Source organism: Grampus griseus (assembly GCF_964374135.1).
Source record: "Grampus griseus genome assembly, chromosome: 16".
Classification (NCBI taxonomy): domain Eukaryota; kingdom Metazoa; phylum Chordata; class Mammalia; order Artiodactyla; family Delphinidae; genus Grampus; species Grampus griseus.
The window spans coordinates 86071377-86091138 of record NC_139010.1 but is presented as its reverse complement, the minus strand read 5'-3'; the positions used below and the strand labels follow the sequence as shown (position 1 = coordinate 86091138).

At 62.9% G+C, this 19762-nt stretch overlaps 1 protein-coding gene across 1 annotated transcript in view; it reads right to left on the bottom strand.

The window, feature by feature from the left end:
* Window positions 1–5110: 5110 nt before the first annotated feature.
* Window positions 5111–19762, bottom strand: part of KNDC1 (kinase non-catalytic C-lobe domain containing 1) — a gene marked incomplete at its 5' end in the record, with an annotated part of 56307 nt that continues 41655 nt past the window's right edge. Inside the window, 14 exons of the mRNA XM_082672982.1 lie at window positions 5111–5343; window positions 6421–6578; window positions 7266–7325; window positions 7410–7532; window positions 10384–10534; window positions 10749–10831; window positions 11470–11673; window positions 12157–12336; window positions 12410–12557; window positions 13170–13283; window positions 14798–15018; window positions 15201–15298; window positions 15368–15461; window positions 18170–18199. Of these exons, the coding sequence (XP_082529108.1) occupies window positions 5112–5343; window positions 6421–6578; window positions 7266–7325; window positions 7410–7532; window positions 10384–10534; window positions 10749–10831; window positions 11470–11673; window positions 12157–12336; window positions 12410–12557; window positions 13170–13283; window positions 14798–15018; window positions 15201–15298; window positions 15368–15461; window positions 18170–18199 (1896 nt within the window). The 3' untranslated portion in view covers window position 5111. The remainder of the gene's footprint in view (window positions 5344–6420; window positions 6579–7265; window positions 7326–7409; window positions 7533–10383; window positions 10535–10748; window positions 10832–11469; window positions 11674–12156; window positions 12337–12409; window positions 12558–13169; window positions 13284–14797; window positions 15019–15200; window positions 15299–15367; window positions 15462–18169; window positions 18200–19762) is intronic.

Here is a 19762-nt window from a genome sequence, read left to right as displayed (position 1 = left end):
CCCGGGGCCGGCGGGCGCGCGGGGGTCGGGGCCGAGGCCCGGGAGAAGCCGCCCACACGCGCTCGGTGGGCCCTGCGCGTCCGCCTTCGGTAGGAGCGGGCGCCGGAGCCCAGCCGGGTCTAGGCGGCCCTCCCACCGCTCCGCCCCGCCCCGCCCCGCCTCTGCGCGCGCTAAGTTCAACTTGCCTGCTCCGGCGCCTGGGTCTCCCGGCCAGTCTTTGGGCCTCTAGGCCTTGACCGCCTGGAGCAAAGTTCTGCCCCCGCCCGCCCAGCGGGGAAGAACCTTCCCAACCGCCATTTGTACTTCTTAACCTTCTCAGTTGAGGTACAAACAAATATGGCTACGTGCATTGGGTGCGCAATGTTTGATTCGTCATTACGCATGTGCCATGACCTTTCACCACTGCGCGGATGAAGCCATGGAACATTCCAGTTCCAGAGGCTCCCTCGCACCTTCTCCTTTTTCCTCTGGTGCACCCTAGATGTTGTTTGTAACCGTAATTGTGTTCCGGGTCTGCGCCCCGCCCATCTTCCTCGTGTGCTCTTAGTCTGTGCAGGAGGTAGAGTTCATCACTGCCCGCTGGCAGCTTTCTGCTGGATCTGATAAAGAGCCAGGCCAGTGGTCAGACGTAGTGTCATAACTCACACGCACACTTCACAGAAAGAAACTTCTTTATTCTGGTAAAGAATGGCTACAGTTACCATTGTGGTTAATACAGAGCATTGAGCCTCTACCCCCCTGAGAGATTGGGAATGAGACAAGGATGCCCAACGTTATGGCTTCTGCTCAACCTTATTCTGTAAGCCCTAGCCAGAGCAATAAGACAAGAAAAAGGAGTAGGAAGTATAGAGAGAGCAAAGGAAGAAGGCAAGCAGCTGCCACTTGCAAGTGAGCTGTTTGTATATGTGGAAAGTACAAAACCTACAAGCACATTACTAGAATTGATAAATGAGCTTAGCAAGGTCATTGAATACAAAAATAAGCAAAAGTCAATTGTATTTCTGTATACTAGCTACAGTAGTTTTATAAAACTCCTTAGTTTGGGATAATTCTGTGTCCGAGTGGCACAGACAGCACAGAGTCCCTAACATCTTACTTGTCCGTGGAACTTTGGCAGAGCTAAGAAGTTAGCGTTGACGAAACCGCAGACTTACTGGGTTGTGCCAGGTTTTCTGCTGATGCCCCTTTTCTGTCCCAGGATCCCACCCCTGTGCTGAGCTGCATTTAGTCATCCTGTCCCTTCAGTCTCCCCTGGGCCGTGGCTGTTTCTAAACCTTGTTTTCCACGTCCTTGACAGTTTGAGGAGACGGGTCAGGTGTTTTGTGGTATGTCCCTCAGTTTGGGTTTGTCTGCTGTCTTCTCAGGGTTAGAGTGGGGCTCTGGGTTCTGGGACGAGACCCGAGAGGTGATGTGTCATCTTATTAGTTCGTGTTAGGATGCGTGACGTCGGCAGACTTGGGGCCACGATGCTGAGCCCCACCCGGTTAATCTGGTGCCTGCCTCTCCCCACCGTCAGGTCACCCTCTTCCTGTCCTGCCCTGCAGTGGGGGCCGGTCACCAGGTCCCCAGCCCCCTACACTCGAGGGGGTAACAAGCCTCACGTCCCGGGGCATCCACTTGTACTGTTGGGTATCTCCCAGTTCCTCCCGTTTATTTATTCATTCAGTTGTCCGTTTACTCCAGTGTGGACTCATGGACGTTTGTCCTGTTCCTGGGTCACTGCCCATCACTGTCGTACGTGGGGGCTCAGACAGCCCAGCTCTGGCTGTGGGGAGTCTTCACAGCTCTTTCCCTTTTGTCCCGTGTCCTTTTGATGTGATCTACCCTCCCACCCCCAAGCCCTGCTTTTAGCACTTCCTAGCTCCTGGCTCATCTGGTACTTTCCCCACTCAAGCCCTGGAGTCAGCCATTTCCTTTTCTCGGAGACTTGAATGTCATCTGGAAACCAAGATTTGGGCACAGGATGCAGCTGCTGCTATTGGGGCGTCACTGCTTCTGGGCCCGTGGCTCTGGGGGCAGTTTTGCTCCCCAGGGGACATTTGGCGATGTCTGGACAGTTGTTGGTTGTCACAGCTGGGGGCAGGGGGCAGTGCTGCTGGCATCTAGAGGGTAGAGATCAGAGATGCCACGAAACATCCTGCAGGCTCAGGAGAGCCCCACCGCAGAGAGCCATCCCCCGACACGTCAGCGAAGCTGCGACAGATCGTGCGGTGGCAGCTGGGAAGTGGATTGCGCGCAACCTGTCTCTCGGATCCCTGACCGCCTCGCACCTTGGGCTCCGTGAGATCCTGTCTTGGATGGTAGGAGGCCTGGTGCCCTCGTCTCCAACTGTCTACTCGCGTCCCACCCCACAGCGAGTGCGCAGAGGAGCCTCGGAAGGCTGGCCTGGTGCCTGAGAAGCTGCTCCCAACCGGGGTGCGGTCCTCACTGCAGTTCTTTTGTCTTCAGCGCAGTCTCCCTTCAGAACAGCGTTTCCCACGGTCACTGAGGTCCACCCCCTGGGGAGCGGGAGAGGCAGTGAGGAGATGCGGCTGCAGGAAAGTGGCAGCTCAAGCCGTCCCGTCCCAGGAGAAGTCCCGCCGTCCTTGCAGCGGGTGTCGGACAGCAGGCGGAAGGACACAAGCCGCAGGGAGGGGTGTGGCCGGCGCCCAGCCAGCCCCTCGGCCACTTACCCCAGCACCACCGGCCACTCCGAGCCCGTGTCCCAGGCGATAGCCTGGCTGCTGGGGTCCCACTGGCCTTCTCCGGGTGGCGGGTGCTGGTGCCGGCCCGGGGGCTGCCTCGGGCTTGATCACAGCCTGCTGGGCGTGGGGGAGTGGGACCCCGTTTGTGGAGGGGGCTTCCCCAGAGCCTGGGTGCACAGGGCTGGGCTCCATTCAGCGTAGGAGGGGCTGCATGGGGTTGGGGGTTGCTGGCTGGGGTGCTGGCTGGCAGTTCTCAGAAAAACGTGTTGATGTGATAAGAGCCGATGTAGCGAAGGGAGAGCCGGTCTTCCTGGTGCTTTAGTCGTGTCTCGGGAGGAAGAGGGACCAGGGTCTAGTGGTTCTAAGGTGGCTGAGGACACCCCGCCCCGGCCCAGACTCCAGAGCCACGTGACCACGGCAGCTCCTGTCCACAGTAACACGACCCCACCATCTCCCCGTCTTTGTTGGTGTCCACCAGCCCTCCGCTCTTCCACTGGGACCCTTCGGTGGTGACCAAGCCCTGGGAACGCCCCAGCCTGCCCCCGGTGACGATGAGCCTGCTGCTTGGCCTGTGGGCTGCGGACGAGGCCTGGGTGGCCGGACGCCAGGATGGGCAGGGCTTGTGGCAGACAGGCGCGGGCCGTGGTGCCCGGAGGCCTCGGCAGGTCAGCGACTGTGGGAGGTTGGCTGTCTCCTCCTCCAGCGGCAGGTACGTCCCGGGCAGCGGGGTGTCTGCCTGCTCACGGGCCCCGGGTGGTGGGGTTTGGCCCTCTGCGCACCATCGGAGGACATCGCGGTGGCCTGAGCCTCCTCGGTCCCTCGTCCCCTCCCGCCTTCACGAGCAGCCCTGAAGACGTCTTCGTCTGGCTCGAAGAAGCCACGCTGACCCACGAAGCAGGTAAACACCAGGAACCCGCGAAGGCCGTCTTGGTAGAAACGACTTTATTTAGAAACGTAAACCGCGCGTGAGGGCGACATGCAGACAGTCGTGCTGGAGCCGAAGCCTGGCCGCGCCCCCAGATAACCCGTTACAGTTGGAATGTTTACTTGCACTGGACGCTCACTTCATTTCAGGCTTTGTGGCGCTTTGTTGAATTCAAATCCTGAAAAGGTAGGAGCTGATCTGCAGAACCAAATTCTCATATAAAAGCCACGTTTGCAGGGCCCGGAGTGCCTCTCACGAAAGCGGGACATAGATGTTGCAAATGAATACATGTGGGAAAACGCATCTCGACAACAGTGTTTGATCACAGGTAGTGCTTTTCCTAGAAATAGCATGAGCTGGCTGCGCTGAAGAGTCACTAATTCTAAAACTGAAAAGAAGAGTCTTGGGTCTTGCAGCGATTGGCGACGTAAAAACGCTGGTGCCTAGGGTGGTGCCAGGGCTCTGGCCTCCTGCTGTGGAGGTGTGCCGTGCTGTCCTGGTCCCATGCCCCTGGCCGAGCGCAGTTTGGAAACAGCCCTGGGCAAGAGCTTGGTACCACCGAGGCAGCAGGCTTCATTTCCTCGTCAGAAAGCGCTGGTGACGGCCAGCCTCGGGAGCTAGGCGTGGGTGTGTGCATCACATGCGTGGCTGCTGAAGAAGGGGGGGACCCGGCCACGGCCCTACAGCCCCCAGGCCCCCAGGTAGGGCAGAGGGAAGCTCTCAGGGCCCCTGAGGCTGTGTCTCTGCTTTGGAGCGGCTGTCTGAGTCCTGCATGCTTTGGAAGCAGAGCCTCGGCCCAGGTGTACCGGCCCCAGCAGGAAGTGCTCTCGGTGGTGGGGCGGTGGGCACAGGGGCCACGGGGCACTTGGGAGCTGCCAGTGTGGAGCATGAGGCGCTCTCCGGCAGCAGGAGGCCGGGCTGGGACGGAGGCAAGGCCGGGCCTCTTGGTGGGAAGGGCTGCGAGGCTCTGGCACCCGCACCTGGGCCTGGGTGAGCAGCCAGGGGTTGGGGCTGGAGGAGGGGGAGGCCCGGCAGGGAGAAAGCCCAGGGTGGGGAGCCTCAGGGCCCCTGGAATCTGTGGCCGGCAGGGGGTCAGAGGGCAGTCTTGGCCCTTCGTTGGTGGGCAGACGTACACCAGACCCGTGGGAACACCGCTCAGTGGGCGCCTGGGTTTAAAGCCTGAGCTGGGTGCTGGGGTGCGGGGTTTCTGGGGCTGAACGGCCAGAGAACTGGGTGAAAGCTGTTTATCTTTGAGAAATACAAATGGGTACCGGCTCCTGGGGAGCTTACCTATCCTATTTCGGTTTAAATATTTTAAAATTCCCTTAGAAACCCCCCTCAGCCTCTCCTGGCACCATCTCTCGGGTCTGGGTCTGAGCCCGTGCTCCCGCCCCGGTGCCCCTCCTGGGCCGTGGGGGTCCCTGTCTGACACAGCAGGCACGGCCCCTTCCACCCCAGGCCTGTCCTCGGTGTGGACTGCACACCCAGCCCGCTGTCCTGCGCTACTGGAACGTGGCTTTCATTCTCCGCAGCTTGTCCTGAATCTTCTTGGAGTGCTTCTCGCTGGCCACCTGGTGGGCGCCAGCCCTGCTGTCCTCGGCCAGGATGGAGATGTCCGCCCCGCTGAACCGGGCGATCCTCTGCTTGAGGTGGGACTGCAGCTTGGGGTCGGGGGCGAACGTGTAGGGGTTCTCCTGGAACGCGTGGACCTGGCTCGCCACCTTGGCGATGTTTCTTTGTTGGGGGAAGAAACGAAACGTGAGTTTGCACAAGTCACGGGGGCAGCGTCTGCAGCTGGTGGGTTCCCAGCCTGCTGTCAGGCACTGTCCCAACCAGGCCGCGTCAAAGTCCAGACTCAGAGGGACCAGTCTGCCCTGGACCCTGAGGAGGCCTGACCGGTCTCCACCTGGCTGCCGTGTGGCTGATGAAGTGGGGGGAGAGGATAGAGTGGGGTGAAAGGTCATGGGGGGAGGGTCTCCCTGGAGACAGGGTGGCACTGTCCTGAAGGGCAGTGCGGGCCTGGGGCGCTGCGGGGGGCCGTGGGCCTGGAGCTCCTAAGGAGCGGCCGGCCCCAGGGTGGGCTTCTAAGGAGCGGCCGGCCCCAGGGTGGGCTTCCAAGGCCAAAAGGAGCCGCGATCGCCTTTGGCTGGGAGTGTCTGAGTCCCTGGCAGGGCCGTGGTGGTGGTCGCCACCGACAGCCCCCCCAGTCTGCTCCTCCCAGGTGGGTCCGCAGGTGTGCCGGGCAGTTGAACGGTGGGGACTGACTGAATCCTCCGGACAGCTTTACGGAGGGGCCCCGAGGGGGTCAGCAGAGGCAGGGAGAGAGGGCAGATGTGGCTCGGGGGGTCAGGGAGGGTGGTCGCACGGAGGTGGCGTTCTGGGTGCACCTGGATCTCCCAGGAGGAAGGCAGGTCACGGCAACCTTGGGGCCGCGTTTGGGGCCGTGGACGCTGGACTGTGCGAATTGTGTACCCCTTGTCTGTGGAGAAGGAGGCGGCTGGAAGTCACCCAGGGGAGAGGGTGTGGAGGCCTGGGCTGGGGTGAGGGCTGCGTGAGGGGCAAGGCGGCCCAGGTCTCAGAGGAACGGGAGAGATGGGGGCGGCCCTCACCTGGCTTGCTCACCTGTGGGCCCCTCACCTGGTTTGTTTCACCTGTGGGCCCCCTCACTTGGCTTGCTCACCTTTGGGCCCCTTACCTGGCTTGTTCTAGCTGTTGGGTCCCCCACCTGGCTTGTTGCAACTGCGGGCCCTTCACCTGGCTTATTCACCTGTGGATCCCTCACCTGGTTTGTTTTACCTGTGGGCCCCTCACCTGAGCTTGCTCCACCTGTGGGCCCCGTTGGTCATGGTGAAGCCCCCTGTCTCCAGCTGCTGGATGTGCATGGCCAGGAGGTGGGCTGAGGGCAGGGTGGGCTGGGCCCTGAAGCGCCGTCCTTCCATCAGACACAGGCTGTCGCTCTTCAGGAAGACCTGGGGCCCAGCCAGGGGCGTGGGCGGGGGGTGGTGGGGACGGACAGGTGAGAGGTCAGCCCAGGTGCCCAGCAGTGCTGCATGGGGGCTACGGCACCCCGGTTTATCAGCCAGTCCAAAGTGTGCCTTAGCTCTGGGGCTGGGGAGAGTGCAGGTGTCCAAAGCTTGCGGACACAGAAGGAGCACTGACCCCCACCAGAAAGCCGTGCGCTTCCTGCTGCTGGTGGCAAATTCCTCTCCAGAAAAGAGCCAGGTGACCCCACTGCCCAAATTAGACTGGGAGCCTGGCTGGCCGGCCACAGAGACCCCTGGGTGTGGTGGCAACCGAGGACACACAACAGTCCCCCCACCGGCGCGCACTGCGTCTGGGGCCGGCTGCAGGCCGCCCCTGCCTCATCAGTCTGGGAAACACCCCTCATCCCGAGGGCGTATCCTCGTTTAGGATCTCATGGGGGCGGCCAGGAGGCATGTAGGTTGGCCAAACTCAGGCAGGGCCTCAGGGCACCTGCACCCCAGGCTGGAATCACGGCCCTGGAGCAACCCTGCCGCCTCTGCCCAGGTGAGCGACCGAGGCCCCAGGGGAGATGATGGGGGGGCCGTGAGGTGGGCGCGACGATGCAGGATCTGCCGGGCGATCCCCCCCTCCCCCGGGACATGAGCTGCCCAGGAGCTCACGCAAAGGGGTACCTCCACGGCTTTCAGCTCCTCCATGACCTCTGCTATCTTTGCGGGTAGAATTCTCCAGGCCTAAAATAAAAGCACAGGTGAAACTCCTACAGCCCTGTCTGTGCCCACTGCGTGGCTGCAGCCAGGCCCCCCCGGGTGACTCACAGGGGACTGTCGTACGGCCGGGTGCTCCAGGCCGCCCAGGATCTGCATGGCTGTTGCGAAGTTCCTCTGCTCGTAGCAAGACTTCGCGATCAGCAGAAATTTGGAGAGCAGGTTCACCTGCAGCTGAAACCAGAGAACAAGACGCTCAGCGTCCTCCGTCTCAGACGAGGGACGGGGCACAGGGGCCAGTGTCAGGGTGCAGGGCGGTGCGCCCACCTCCGTGCAGGGGAGGGCGTCGGGGGCCCAGAAAACCAAGGCACAAAGGTGTGCCAAGTCCATCTCACTTCTCTCCCGGGACAAATCTCTGCTCAGGACAAATGGGGGGAGCGGGAAGGGCACCCCCGCTCGGGGAGATGGAGCTGAGGTGTCCAGAGGCAAATGGGGAGCCGGTTTCAGCTTGTCGTCCGCCCAGCCGAGTCCACGGTGGGACGGGGTTGCAGCGCCTCAGGGGCCGCTGGTCGGCAGGGCAGATTCACCGGATTTGATGGGAACACCCCACAGCAGCCCCTGCTACCCCAGTGGGATTCTTCTCTCCGAGCAGACCTGAGGGGCCTGCCTCACGGCCCCACAGTTAGCGTGTGGATTTTACACAGTTCCAGCAACTTCCAGAAGGTTCTGGAGAATTCAGCTGACCCCTCATTTCAGAGCTGCCTCACCCTGTGGACTGTCGCCACGGCCAGGGACATCCTTCAGGTGGGAACATCGCCTGCGGGTCCCAACCAGACACCCTTCTCCTGGGCTTGACCCTTGTCTGGGTCACAGGACGGGCCCTGGGGTCACTCAGCACCGTTGCCTCCCAGCTCTCTGGCTCGAGTGCCTCTTAAAGGATCTTGAAAAACATCTACCCACTCCTGCTTCTTACGTTGACACCTCGTCATTTTCCTCACAGGTTCAGATGGATGTGAAGTAGGCGATTTCCAGCCCGTCCAGGCAGAGCTGTCCGCTCACGGCTGAGCCTCGTACCGGTCAGGTCAGGTCACACGGTGGGTCTGCTCTTGTGACCGGCGTCCTGCCCTCCGGGCTCAGCCGTCGTGGCCTGTGTCCCCATCTGGTTCCCTCGTGGGGCTGAATGTTTTCACAGGGTGGGTGATGCCCCACGTTGTTCATCCGTTCGTGCATCACCGGATATGAGGTTGCCTCCTGCTCTTGGCTGTCGTGTTCCGTCACTTTTACACCTGTCTGATGAAGCCGGGTCCCACCATTATGCATCTACAAAAAGGGAAGCTTTTCTTGAAGGTGAGAAACTTCACACTGTTTCCTTTTCTCCTTGACCTTGTGTTTGCACTGTCTCGCCCCACCCCGCCACCCCGGGATGTGATCTGGAAGGAACGCACTGTTACCACTGAGGGCTTTTACTAGTCTTCCGTTACATTCTCCGGCTCAAAATTTGAGTTTTGACAAATTTTTCTGAGAGCAGAGTTTACGAATGTAGAAGTCAGCCTCCGGGTTGTGCCGGCAGCGTGGTGAGGGGCCCAATGCGTGAGACAGCGCGTCAGAACTTGATCAGCGTGTTCGCCGGAGGTGCCCGCGTGGCTTCCTGAGAACTCCTGGCGCTGTCTCCTCTCGGCCCCTGCGCTGTCCTGTCCCTGCTGAGGCGGAACTGCCCCGTGAACAGTCCTCCCTCCGACCTCTGCTCGCGGGGACGGGGGAGCCGCTCACGCAATGGGGAGAGTTTGGTCACTGCAACAGTGGTTCCTTCCCGCCAGGCGCTGACCCCGGGTGCGTCCCAGGTGGGTCTGAAGACCGTTCCGTCCTGTGGCCTGGGGACGCTGGCGCCCCTTCGTGGTGACCTGTGGGCGGGGCAGCTGCAGAGGCTCTGGGGTGAGGACTCCCTGGCAGCCGAGGTCCCCTGGGAAGCCCGAGCACCCAGGCCTCGTGTGATACCCCTGATCGGAAGCTGCACTTTGATGTCTCTCATGATAACGTCGTGGATCGGAACAAACCGGGTCGGGGAGGGGGCCAGGCCACATCCTGGCAGAAGTGAGGACGGGTCAGTCTGTCAGCTGCTAAACCCTTAAAGAAAATTCTCCCGAAAAGGGGAAAGAGTGGAAAACTCGGCATGTGTTCATGGGCCTTGGGGTTGCCCCTAGGGGCTTGGGGGACACAGAGGAAACTAGAAAAGGAAAGACAGTGCAGAGGCTCCTAATGCCAGAACGGGCACGTCCGGGCTTCACCGTCTCTCGGGGAGTTGGTGGCCACGGTGGGCTCTGGGGCAGCTCCTGGGACAGAACAGGGTCCCCCACCCCGAGCTCCCCCTTCGTGCTCAGCCCACTCCAGCGGCTCCTGCCCGGGGAGCTGATGCTTTGGGCCTGGGAGGCAGTGGGCGTGCACCCGCGGGAAGGGGCCGGGTGACACAGCAGGAGCCCCGTGGTTCCCACCGGTTCTTCCACGTGGCCACGCCCTACAGGCAGGACCCTGTGACCCCCGCCTGCGTCTGGCCTCCGGCGGAAGGACGTCCGAGGCCCTGGCAGCAGTGTGCTTGCTGGGCGCACTCTGGGGTGCTAGGCCCACCTGCTGCCCCTCCTGCCTGGGTGGGACCTGAGGGAGGTGCTGGCCCTGAAGCAGGGGCGTTGGTCCAGGCCGAGGCCTGTGGGACCCAGAGGAACCTCCCCTTGATGGGACCACTGACCAGTGTTTAATTTGTTCCACAAACTGGCCGAGGACACACATGCACCCGTGCTGTTGTGACAGTGGCCACGAGAGCTCAGGCCAGCGGGCCAGTTCCCGGCCCTGGGTCGCGACCGAGGCAGGAGGAGTGTGGGAGCACGCGGGGGCCGCGTTAGTGTGTGTGTGACGCCGCGTCCAGCTGTGAGCGGGGGTGTGCCTGCGTGAGGTCTGCGTGTCCGCGCCGCGGGGACAGGCCTGGGTGGGCCTGGAGCCCCCGTGCACCCCCAGCAGGGGGGGTCTCCCAGGGAGGTGCCCTTGCTGCCAGCAGCCCCGACTCTGTGCTGGGGCCAGAGCTGAGGGCACCAACCTTGGAGGTGTGGCTGGTCACGATTTCGGCGGCCACCCAGGTGCTGACGTCGTCTGCGCTTCTCAGAAGCTGTAACAGGTACGTGTCCTGGACGTAGCTGGGCAGAAATAAGCTGCAGGTTTCGGCCGACAGAGACCCGGAGGAGCTGGCTCTGCAAGAGACGCAGGCGCACGTCCCAGCCAGGCCCCGGGTGGCGCCCGGCCCAGGAGGCTGGCGGGACGGGCCCTGCGAGGCGGGGGGCCAGCCGCGCACCGCAGGCGTCGCCCTTGTGCTGGGCGTGTCCAGGAGACGCTTGGGTGAGGCCCCAAGGCCCTCCGGCCAGCCCTGCATCCCAGGCTTCTCTGACAGCCACGCCGGACACTCACTTGGGGACGGCCACACTTTTGTCCGTGACGCCCAGGGCCCGAGAGTTTAAGAAGTGGACGGGGTGGCACTTGTGAAACAATTCCTGCCGGGGACAAGGACGCAGAGGTCAGGCAGAGCCGGGGCCCAAGGGAGGACGGGGGGCACGGGAGTCACAGGGCTGGGCCCCCAGGGACTCTGCACGGCCACCCAGACAACAGTGGGGGGGGGGTGATGGGGGCCCAGGATGCCTGGGGGCCTGGGAAGGGGCAGCTGGGGGCTGGGCACCCAGTTTCAGGAGGGAGGGCCTAGCACACGCGGCTCCCCGCCCAGCCCGCAGGGCAGGGCGCCCTCCAGCACGCAGGGTGTGTGTGTGTGTGTGTGTGTGTGTGTGTGTGTGTGTGTGTGTGTGTGTGTGTGTGTGTGTGTGTGTGTGTGTGTGTGTGTGTGTGTGTGTGTGTGTGTGTGTGTGTGTGTGTGTGTGTGTGTGTCTGTGTGTGTGTGTGTGTGTGTGTGTGTGTGTGTGTGTGTGTGTGTGTGTGTGTGTGTCCGCCCTGTGGGACCTCGTGGGGCCTGTGCACCTGGCGCTCTCTTGCTGAGGGCCTTCAGCGCCCACCCTTGCCCGCTGCCGCAGCGTCAGCCCCCGCCCTCACCTGCTGCAACAGTGTCAGCCCCGCCCTCACCTGCTGCAACAGTGTCAGCCCCCGCCCTCACCCGCTGCCGCAGCGTCAGCCCCGCCCTCACCTGCTGCAACAGCGTCAGCTGGCTGAAGAGCTGGTGGGTGCTGTACTCGGTCAGGAAGTAGGGCCCCTTCTCGCTGGCCCTGGCATAGGGGCCGTAGAAGTCCTCGAAGAAGCAGGGCTTGGGCAGGGCGGATGCGATGCTGTACTGGCGCTCCTTGTGGGGCAGCGCTAGCCCGTTGCCCCGGGACAGCCGCCAGGGGAAGCTCTGCAGGGCAGGAAGACCAAGCCCCGGAGGGTCCCGTCCAGGTTAGGGCGGGGTGGGGGGTGGGCCCAGGCCCAGGCCCTCGCAGCCTGGCTCAGCTAGAGCCACGTGGCAAATCCCTCCCGCCCGCAGCCGTGCTGGGTCGAGGACGCCTGTCCTGGTCATTTCATGGATGGGGCTGTCTGCACGCATCATGGTGAGGTTCCCTCAACCCTGCTCCCGTACCAGGCCGTTTCCCGGCCCCGCCTTGGCCCCAGAGTCAGGGAGGCGGGGTGCTCTGAGCCCCTGGCTGGCCCTCTGCTGTCCTTGTCCAGGGCCAGAGGGCTGGTGCCCAGGACCGGCAACACGGGGAGCGCGTGCCCGTTTGTGCACGTGTGCCTGTCCGTGTGTGTGTGTACCAGGGCACGTGTGTGTGCACATGAGCACAGGAGTGTGTGTGCCTGCGTAGGCGGTGTCCCCACGCCGGCTCCCCGGGAAAGGCCGCACCTTCCGGGAGATGCCGTCCTCTGAGAGCCTCTTCCACAGGGCGTTGAGGGGCCTGGCGGTGTCCTCCGCCTCCTTGGGGTCCTGCAGGTCTATGCTGCGTGGGGCGCCCTCAGCCCGCCGCTCGGTGCCCACCTCCAGGAGGCTCAACAGGGGCTCTGCGGAGCCGTCCAAGGGCAGGATCTGGGCAGAAGCACGCGGGGTCGCCCGCTGCTCCAGAGGGGTGGTGGCCCCGCTCCCCGAGCCGCGCCCTCACCTGGGAGGCGAGGTAGTCCTGGAGCCTCCCCAGGAGCCCGGCGTCCCTCCTGAAGTCCACGGCATAGCAGTCCTCCAGCCAGGCCTGCAGGAGGCAGAAGCTGCGCCTGTAGATCTTGGAGGAGGTGGAGGTGGGATCCTGGTGGGCCCTGGGGACAGATGGAGGCCTGAGCCATGCAGGTCACCCGCGCCCGCCTGGCGTCGCACCCACGCCAGTGTGTGCATGGGGGTCTGAGCGCTGGGGTCTGAGCCCGCCCACCTGGTGCCCGTCCTGGAGCCCCTGCCACCCTCACAGACGGCACCCAGGGGCTGGAAGGCGTCCCGAGAGGCAGGGCGGGAGCCCTGCGCCGCGTGTGGGGAAGCAGGGGGCTGGGGTCTCCCGTGAGTCCCTCCCCTCCCAGGGCTCCTGGCCTGGGCTTGTGTGGAGTGTGGGGGGCAAGGACAGGCCAGCTCAGAGGGCCAGAGCACGTCCAGCACTGCCCACCACCCCTTCCCTTGTTGACCCCACCTGCCGGCTGAGGCCCGCGGGACCCTCCCTGCCCCCCAGCTGCCCTCCCCCAGCCCACGGGCCTGGCGCTCACCGTCTTCCCACGTGTCCCAGCCCCCGCCCTCGGCCTCCCCCCTCCCCAGCCGCCGGCCCCTCCTGACACTCCTGCCCCTTTCCCGTGGCCCGTCTGCGCCCCGCTCCCCTTCTCTGCCCTCGCCTGGGCCTTCCCGGCGGCTCTGGCTCTGGCCTCGTCCTCGTCAGGGTCGGCGGGTACCTGGACAAGGTGCTGCTGATGCGGTCCAGCAGGAAGTGCAGGAAGTCGTGGGGGCTGCAGAAGTACCGGAAGGTGTACAGGAACTGCTGCACGTAGCCCTCCAGGAAGGCGTCGCTGCGGGGAGAGGGCAGTCAGCCGCCAGGACGCGGCCCGGCTCCCCCAGCCCCGCCGTCCCGGGGTGGGCGCACACGGGCGCATGTGCACGTGAGCCCCTTGCCAGGAGGGAGGCCAGCAGGAGCGCCGCTCAGAAGTAAGTGGGGGGAGCAGTGGTCACGTTAGAAATCCCTGGATGTTGCGAGCCCGAGGACTTTGGTAACATCCGTTGTTAAGGCCTCACTGTGTCCTTTAGAAACGATTCGGAAAGCTGAGCCGGAGCAGTGGCCCAGCCCCAGCCGGAAATCGCTGGGTTAGGAGACAGGCCACTGAGGGCGGGAGGGTCCCCCACCTCTGGGTGCAGGGAGCCAGGGCAGCGAGAAAGAGGTGGGGGTCCAGGAACGAGGGAGCCTCTGCCTGGGACATTGCAGCCTGGCTCAGGCTGGAGACTAGGCAGCCCGGGTTCAGCATCCCGCAGAGGGGACACCCGCGGGGTCTGCAGGGATGAGCCCACGCCCCCTCGGAGATGCCGTGCTCACACAGGATGCGCGGCACGCCCTGTGATACCGGGGCGCATGCACGCGCTCTCATCTCCTGGAAAGCACAGTGCCTGTGGCGGCGTGTGACAGCCCACGTTGCAGAGGAGGCTGGAGTCTGAGGGGTAGCCTGGAGCCCCGCGAGCAGGAGCCCCAGTCAGCCCACCTCGGGGGAACGAGCCGGGGAGCAGGGAGAGTCAGCTGCCCCGGGAGGGTCCCCGCTCCCCGCTGGCTGCCAAGAGCCAGCAGTCTGGGGTCACCACGGCCTGCAGCCCGAAGACCCCAGGGGCTCCGACGTGGTGTCATGAGTCCCTAAAAGTCAACACTGGGGTGAGGTCTGTACCCAGCCCTGATGGGGGCCGGGCCCTGGAGGAGGCCGCCCTGTGCCCAACAACCAGGTGGAGCTGGCGGGACAGACGGAGGGATGGCAGGGTTGGGTGTGGCCCGGGGGCCCCTGTGACCCTGGACGGAGGGGCCTGGCCCTTCCCGCGGTAGGTGAGCCCGCGCACCTGCATTATTAGGGGATCCCGTGAGCCTAAGCCCTGCTGATGCCCAGAAACGCTGCAGAGAGCTGGCTGGGGCCAACCTCACCACAGCCCCGGGGAGCCCAACGTTAACTATGGGGTGTCTGACTTAGGAAAGTGGATGGGGTCCAGGTGCCCCTGAGGCTCCCGGCTGCGTTCAGGTTCAGAAGCCCACCGGGCTGTTAGTCACGGTGGCCGCACACCTGACCCAGACGCCCAGGCCCACAGGTGCGGGTCCAGTAGGGCCCGTGGCCCTGAAGCCACTCGGCCAAGGACCTGGAGGCCAGTGGGAGCCGACACAGGCGACTTAGAGGGAACTTTCTAGATAAAAGTGCAAACCCGTCTCAGATGAGGGCAGGTTAGAGTTCTCACCTCTTTCACCCCCTGCCCTGCACCGCAGGGCCTATTTGTTTTCTCCCTGCTTTTGTCTCTGAAGGCCTGGGGGGCACAGAGACGCCCTCCCTCCCCGCTGCACCTGGAATAGAGGTAGGCCATGAGCCCCAGCGGCGTGCCAGCCTGCAGGACGCGGGCCTTCCTCTGCCGGCCGCCACGCGGGCGCTTGCTGGCGTTGTAGAAGATGAGGGAAGAAGACTCGTCCAGGGGGCTGAAGTCCAGTGTGTCGCAGGGGGCGGCCGCGATGTTCACGATCACGGGCAGGGCGCAGGGCTCCAGGCCCCACCGCTCCGCGTACATGACCTGGGGCGCGAGTCAGCACTGTCGGGTTGACCTGCTGCCAGGTCACCCCGCCCCTGACCCGGGGGGCGGGGTGGCCTCTCGGCAGGGGGGTGTATGTTTTCACAGGGACCGATTTCCAAGGTTTTAGCGGGAGGAGCCCTGTGAGCGCCGGGCCTCTGGATGGAGGGGAGTGGGGACCTTGCCTGTAGGTACTTCTTGACCAGCCCGAGGAACTGCACCTTGGACCTCATCTCTTCCAGCTGCCCCTTCAGTTTGGACAACATGGTCTTCACCTCCGAGCCTGAGGGCGGGCAGAGTCAGCCCAAAGTGGCCCCCAACCCCGGCCCCGGCCCACGTCCAGCGAGGCTACCTTTGTTCCGCTTCTCCTTCTGTAAGAGCTTCTGGTAGAACTTGAGGGTTTTCCGGAAGTTTCTCTTCTCTATCATGAGCTGCTGCTCCAGCTCCTGGAGAGGAAAGAGCCATGAGCCCCAGGCGCCCACCCCTCGGTAGTTCAGGGGAAGCAGGTTTGCACGCAGGACCCCGACGCTGGCCGTCGGGAGAGAGAAGGGATATCTGCGTCTGGTCAATGGAACCGGACATCCAGACAGGTTAGCAAATGTCTCAGTAAACTAATTGGGAAGAACCAGATGCGATGGACTCGCTTAAAAAACGAGGCCAAATGTGTGAGGCAGCGGTGTCAGCCTCTCCTAACGCCCCCAGGTGGCCCGCCCCCACCAGCCGCCCAGGAGGAACGGTGGGCAGAGCGGGGTGGGGCGCGTCCACTGCCGGTGGGTCCGGGCCACGGAGGGCCTGCCTTCCACTGTTGGGGGCCGGGGGGCCTAGGTCCATGCCTCCTATGCTTTCTCTGGCCCGGGGGGCTGGCCTCCGGTGGGGTCTTCAGGGCAGGTCCACACAGCAGGCAGTGGCTGTCCTCACGGGCACGAGTGGTCCTGAGGCCTCTCTGTGGTCCCAGGCACACCCCCTGAGATCCCCACCCCACGCTTGGCCTCTGCCCCTCAGGACCCCCGTTGCGGTGCAGCCCGAGCCTACCCCTGTGGGCCAGGGTGCCTCCCGAGCCCCCCATGCGCTCGGCCGCCCTGCTTTGAACATGAGGTTTGGACACGCCCAGCGTCGCAGACCCCACTTGACCCATCAAGACCGTCCCCCCCGAGCCCACCATGTAGGCCCCCTTGAGCCCCCGCTGCCCACTTGGTGCTTCCGTCCAGAAACCCAAAGACAGCGGGGGCTTCAGCCAGGCCAGGTCTCCACAAGGGAAGCGAGACCAAGACTTGCAGGCTGCAGGGGAGCCGAGGGCGCCCCAGTTCTGCTTCGTGTGCCCAGCACGGCGGGTCCCAGCCCCTTGCTGCAGGATCTGCATGTTCTCCTCTCACATGGGGGGAGGGAAGCCCTGGGGGCCGGACTGCCCCCTTCAGGGGTGGGAGAGGAGCCCGTGATTCTGGGGCAGGAGTGGGCTCTGGGAAGCCTTGGGGGTGCCTGTGAGCTGGCCCCTGGGTTCTGGTGGGTCTTCTGCTGGGACCTTGAGGCGGACAGGCCACAGACAGGGGCTGGGCTGGGGGCAGAGGCCAGGGGCTCGCTCAGACCCCTGGGGAGACCACTTGCTGTTAACACGAGGGTCAAGGTGACCCCCCAGGTCCTAGTCGGCCGTGCTTGGAGAAGCTCTACCCTGACAGCCGAGCATCTGGGCATTCGTTCTGGGGGGTCTGATCACACGCAGTCCAGACAAGGTTCCCCCATGCCATCGTCCCACAGCGATGGACTTAGCTTTGTCGAGAGCGTCTATTTCTGGACAGTTCTGTGACACTTTTACTTAAACACCCGAATCCCTTCTGTCTGGTGGTTTCACTGAAAACCGGTGGTTCACGTGGTCGTCCTTGTCCACGTGCTAGTGTTTTAACGACGGTCGTAGGCAGCCCCACGGGGCTGGGGGGGGACTCCAGGCCAGGGCAGCTGGGGGGCAGGGGCCGTGCCTCGGGGCTCGCCAGTAGGCGAGGTGGCCCCGTGCCATCACCCTCTGCTGCCCGGCATTGTCTCCGCGAGGCCCAAGGGTCTGCACGGCTCCCCTTCCCCCATGCCTGCTACGTGGTGGCCCTGGCTTCCCGAGGACGGTGGCGGGGACCCCGGCCTGTGTTCCAGGGCACAGCTCAGGTCCAGCCCTTCACACCCGGGCCGCTGCCCAGATGCTGACTTGAGAAAACTCCCCAGCAGGGGCTTGCGGGCATGGCGGGGGCCGCCGTCAGTGCCTCCGTCACCTTGGTTTATAAAGCGTGAAGTCTGTCAGGGCCACTTCTCTCATCACTGAACTGCAGACTGACTCTCAGAAAAGGACCGTTTTGACTGATTTTAAGGATAAATCTACACGAACCAAGATTCACAGGGCGGTTGGTGTTAGCTGGTGTCACCCTCATGGCCACAGCCCGGCAGGCCCACAGGCAGGCGTGGCCCCCAGGCCGAGGCAGACTGGTAGGTCTAAATGAAATACTCAGAATCAGTTTGGTTTAGGTATTTCCTCCCGGCCTAACCCGACCAAGGGTCGTTCTCATAGAATTAAAAGAGCATCAGTTCACTGGACAAACAGATGAGGATGGTCTGAGGCACAGTTTGGGCCCAGCGGCTACTGGACTTAAGGTGGTCCTGAGGCGGACAAATAAGAAGAAGTAAACAAATAAAACAGGAAGGACGTTGGAAGACGAGACGTCAGAGGCAGAAAGAGGGAAGAACAGGCATCAGTGCCATCCACCTAAACGCTGGGAGCAGCGCCCGTGTGAGCTACGAGGCGAGCCGGGTGCTCTGACTGGCTCCCTTGGCCTGGGGGATGCCCACAGCGCTGGACACACAAAATCACGGCCAGGGCCATGGCTGTGCCCACACGCACGGCGGTGCCGGGTGGACAGACGCTGCTGTGTGGTCAGCGATGGGAGCAGCCGCCCGCTTGCCCTCCAGCTGCCCCGCCCACCCCAGCGCCTGGCCTGTTGTACGCGCACTCTCTTTTTGGGCAGCAAATGTGAAACATGTCCACTAGCTGTTTTATGCCTTTTGTGTTTTCTTGAGGCCCCTGTTTGAAAGAGACACAGCGGGTCTCAAAGAGAGTGTGGAACTGTGGCCGGGGTCACCCAACCCACCCGCGAGGCAGGGGAGGGCACAGGGCACTCACCTGCATGCACTCAGGTTCCAGGAGACACGCCTTCCCAGGTGAGCAGGAGAAAGGGCGAAACATGGTCACTGGACACCCTCCGGCGTTTCCCAGCCCACCTCACCCCCTCCGGATTGTCCCCCACGTGAGCCGCCCGCAGAGTGACGGTGGGACCCAGTGTGGGAGCCTTGTCCCAACCACGGGATCACGAGCAAATAAGAACAGATGCTGGCCCAGCAGATCTGGGACCTGAGCTGGTCTCAGCGTCCACCTTCAAGGACGATCGACGTGCGATGCGGGGGGGGCACCCGGGGCTCACCTGTGGGCATGTCTCCCTCCAGGGAGCAGCCACCCCAGGATAGCATGGGATCGAGGACAGGCCCCTCGGCCCTAACCAGGCACCTGCACAGTGGACCCACTGGCACCACCGTCCACGGCCCTGAACACGACACAGGCTGATGACGGGGCTGCCTGTCCACAGGGGTCCACAAGGATGTGATGCTGCCGGCGAGCGTGACCTGTGACATCAGAGGTTGTGACCTGTGATGCCAGAGGATGTAACTTTTGATGTCACAGGACATGACCCGTGCCTTCAGAGGACACACAGGGACCAGTCCCCCACCCCGCCCAGCACTGTCGAGAGGAGGCTGTGGGCAAGTCCGCGTGGAGCTGCCTCTGAAGGGGCCCCGTCCTCCCTGGGGCTGGTGGCTGCTCCGGGGGTATGTGGGCTCCCAGCCCTGCCACTCGCCAGCCCTGGTCAGCAGGGGTCCCGTCTTGTGGTCCAGCTGAGGTCAGGGTGACAACACAGTGCTTCTGGTGGGACGCTGTGGACACCTGGGCTCGGAGTTGGGGGGAGCACGGGAAGCCCACCAAGGATCGGGGACCCCCAGCGTCCCTTCCCTATTTAGATTCAGCTCCAGTGAGTCTGCAAGTTCATTTCACGCTCAAGTCCCCAGTGCTCACCCCTCCCGATTCATTAAACATGTTTTTATTTTGAAATTTCTTAATCGTGACAAAATATACATAACATAAAATTTGCCATTGAACCATTTCTCATCGTGCAGCTCAGTGGCATCAGGTACGTTCATTCACACCGCTGTGCAGCCATCGCCACCACCATCTCCGGACGTTTTTCATCTTCGCAAACTGACACTCTGTCCCCATTGAGCAGCAGCTCCCAGCCCCTGGTTGACTGACTATTCCAGGGACCTCCTGTAAGTGGAATCGTGTAGTATTTGTCCTTTCGAACCGGCTTATTTCCCTTAGAATAATGTCCTTGAGGTTTGTTGCTGCTGCAGCAAGTGCCCGAGTTTCCTTCTGCTTTAAGGCTGAACGATATCCTTGGTGTGGATGGACGGCACGTTGCGAATCCATTCTTCCATTCGTGCACACTTGGGGTGTTTCCACCTTTCGGCTGTTGTGAATAACGCTGCTATGAACACAGGTGCACAAATATCTATTTGAGTCCCTGCTTTCGATTCTTCTGGGTGTATATTCAGATGCTGAACGGCTGGCTTACGTGGGAATTCTATGGTTAAATTTTTTGAGGCGTTGCCACACTGTTTCCCACAGTGGCTGCACTATTTTACATTCCCACCAACGTGCACAAAGATT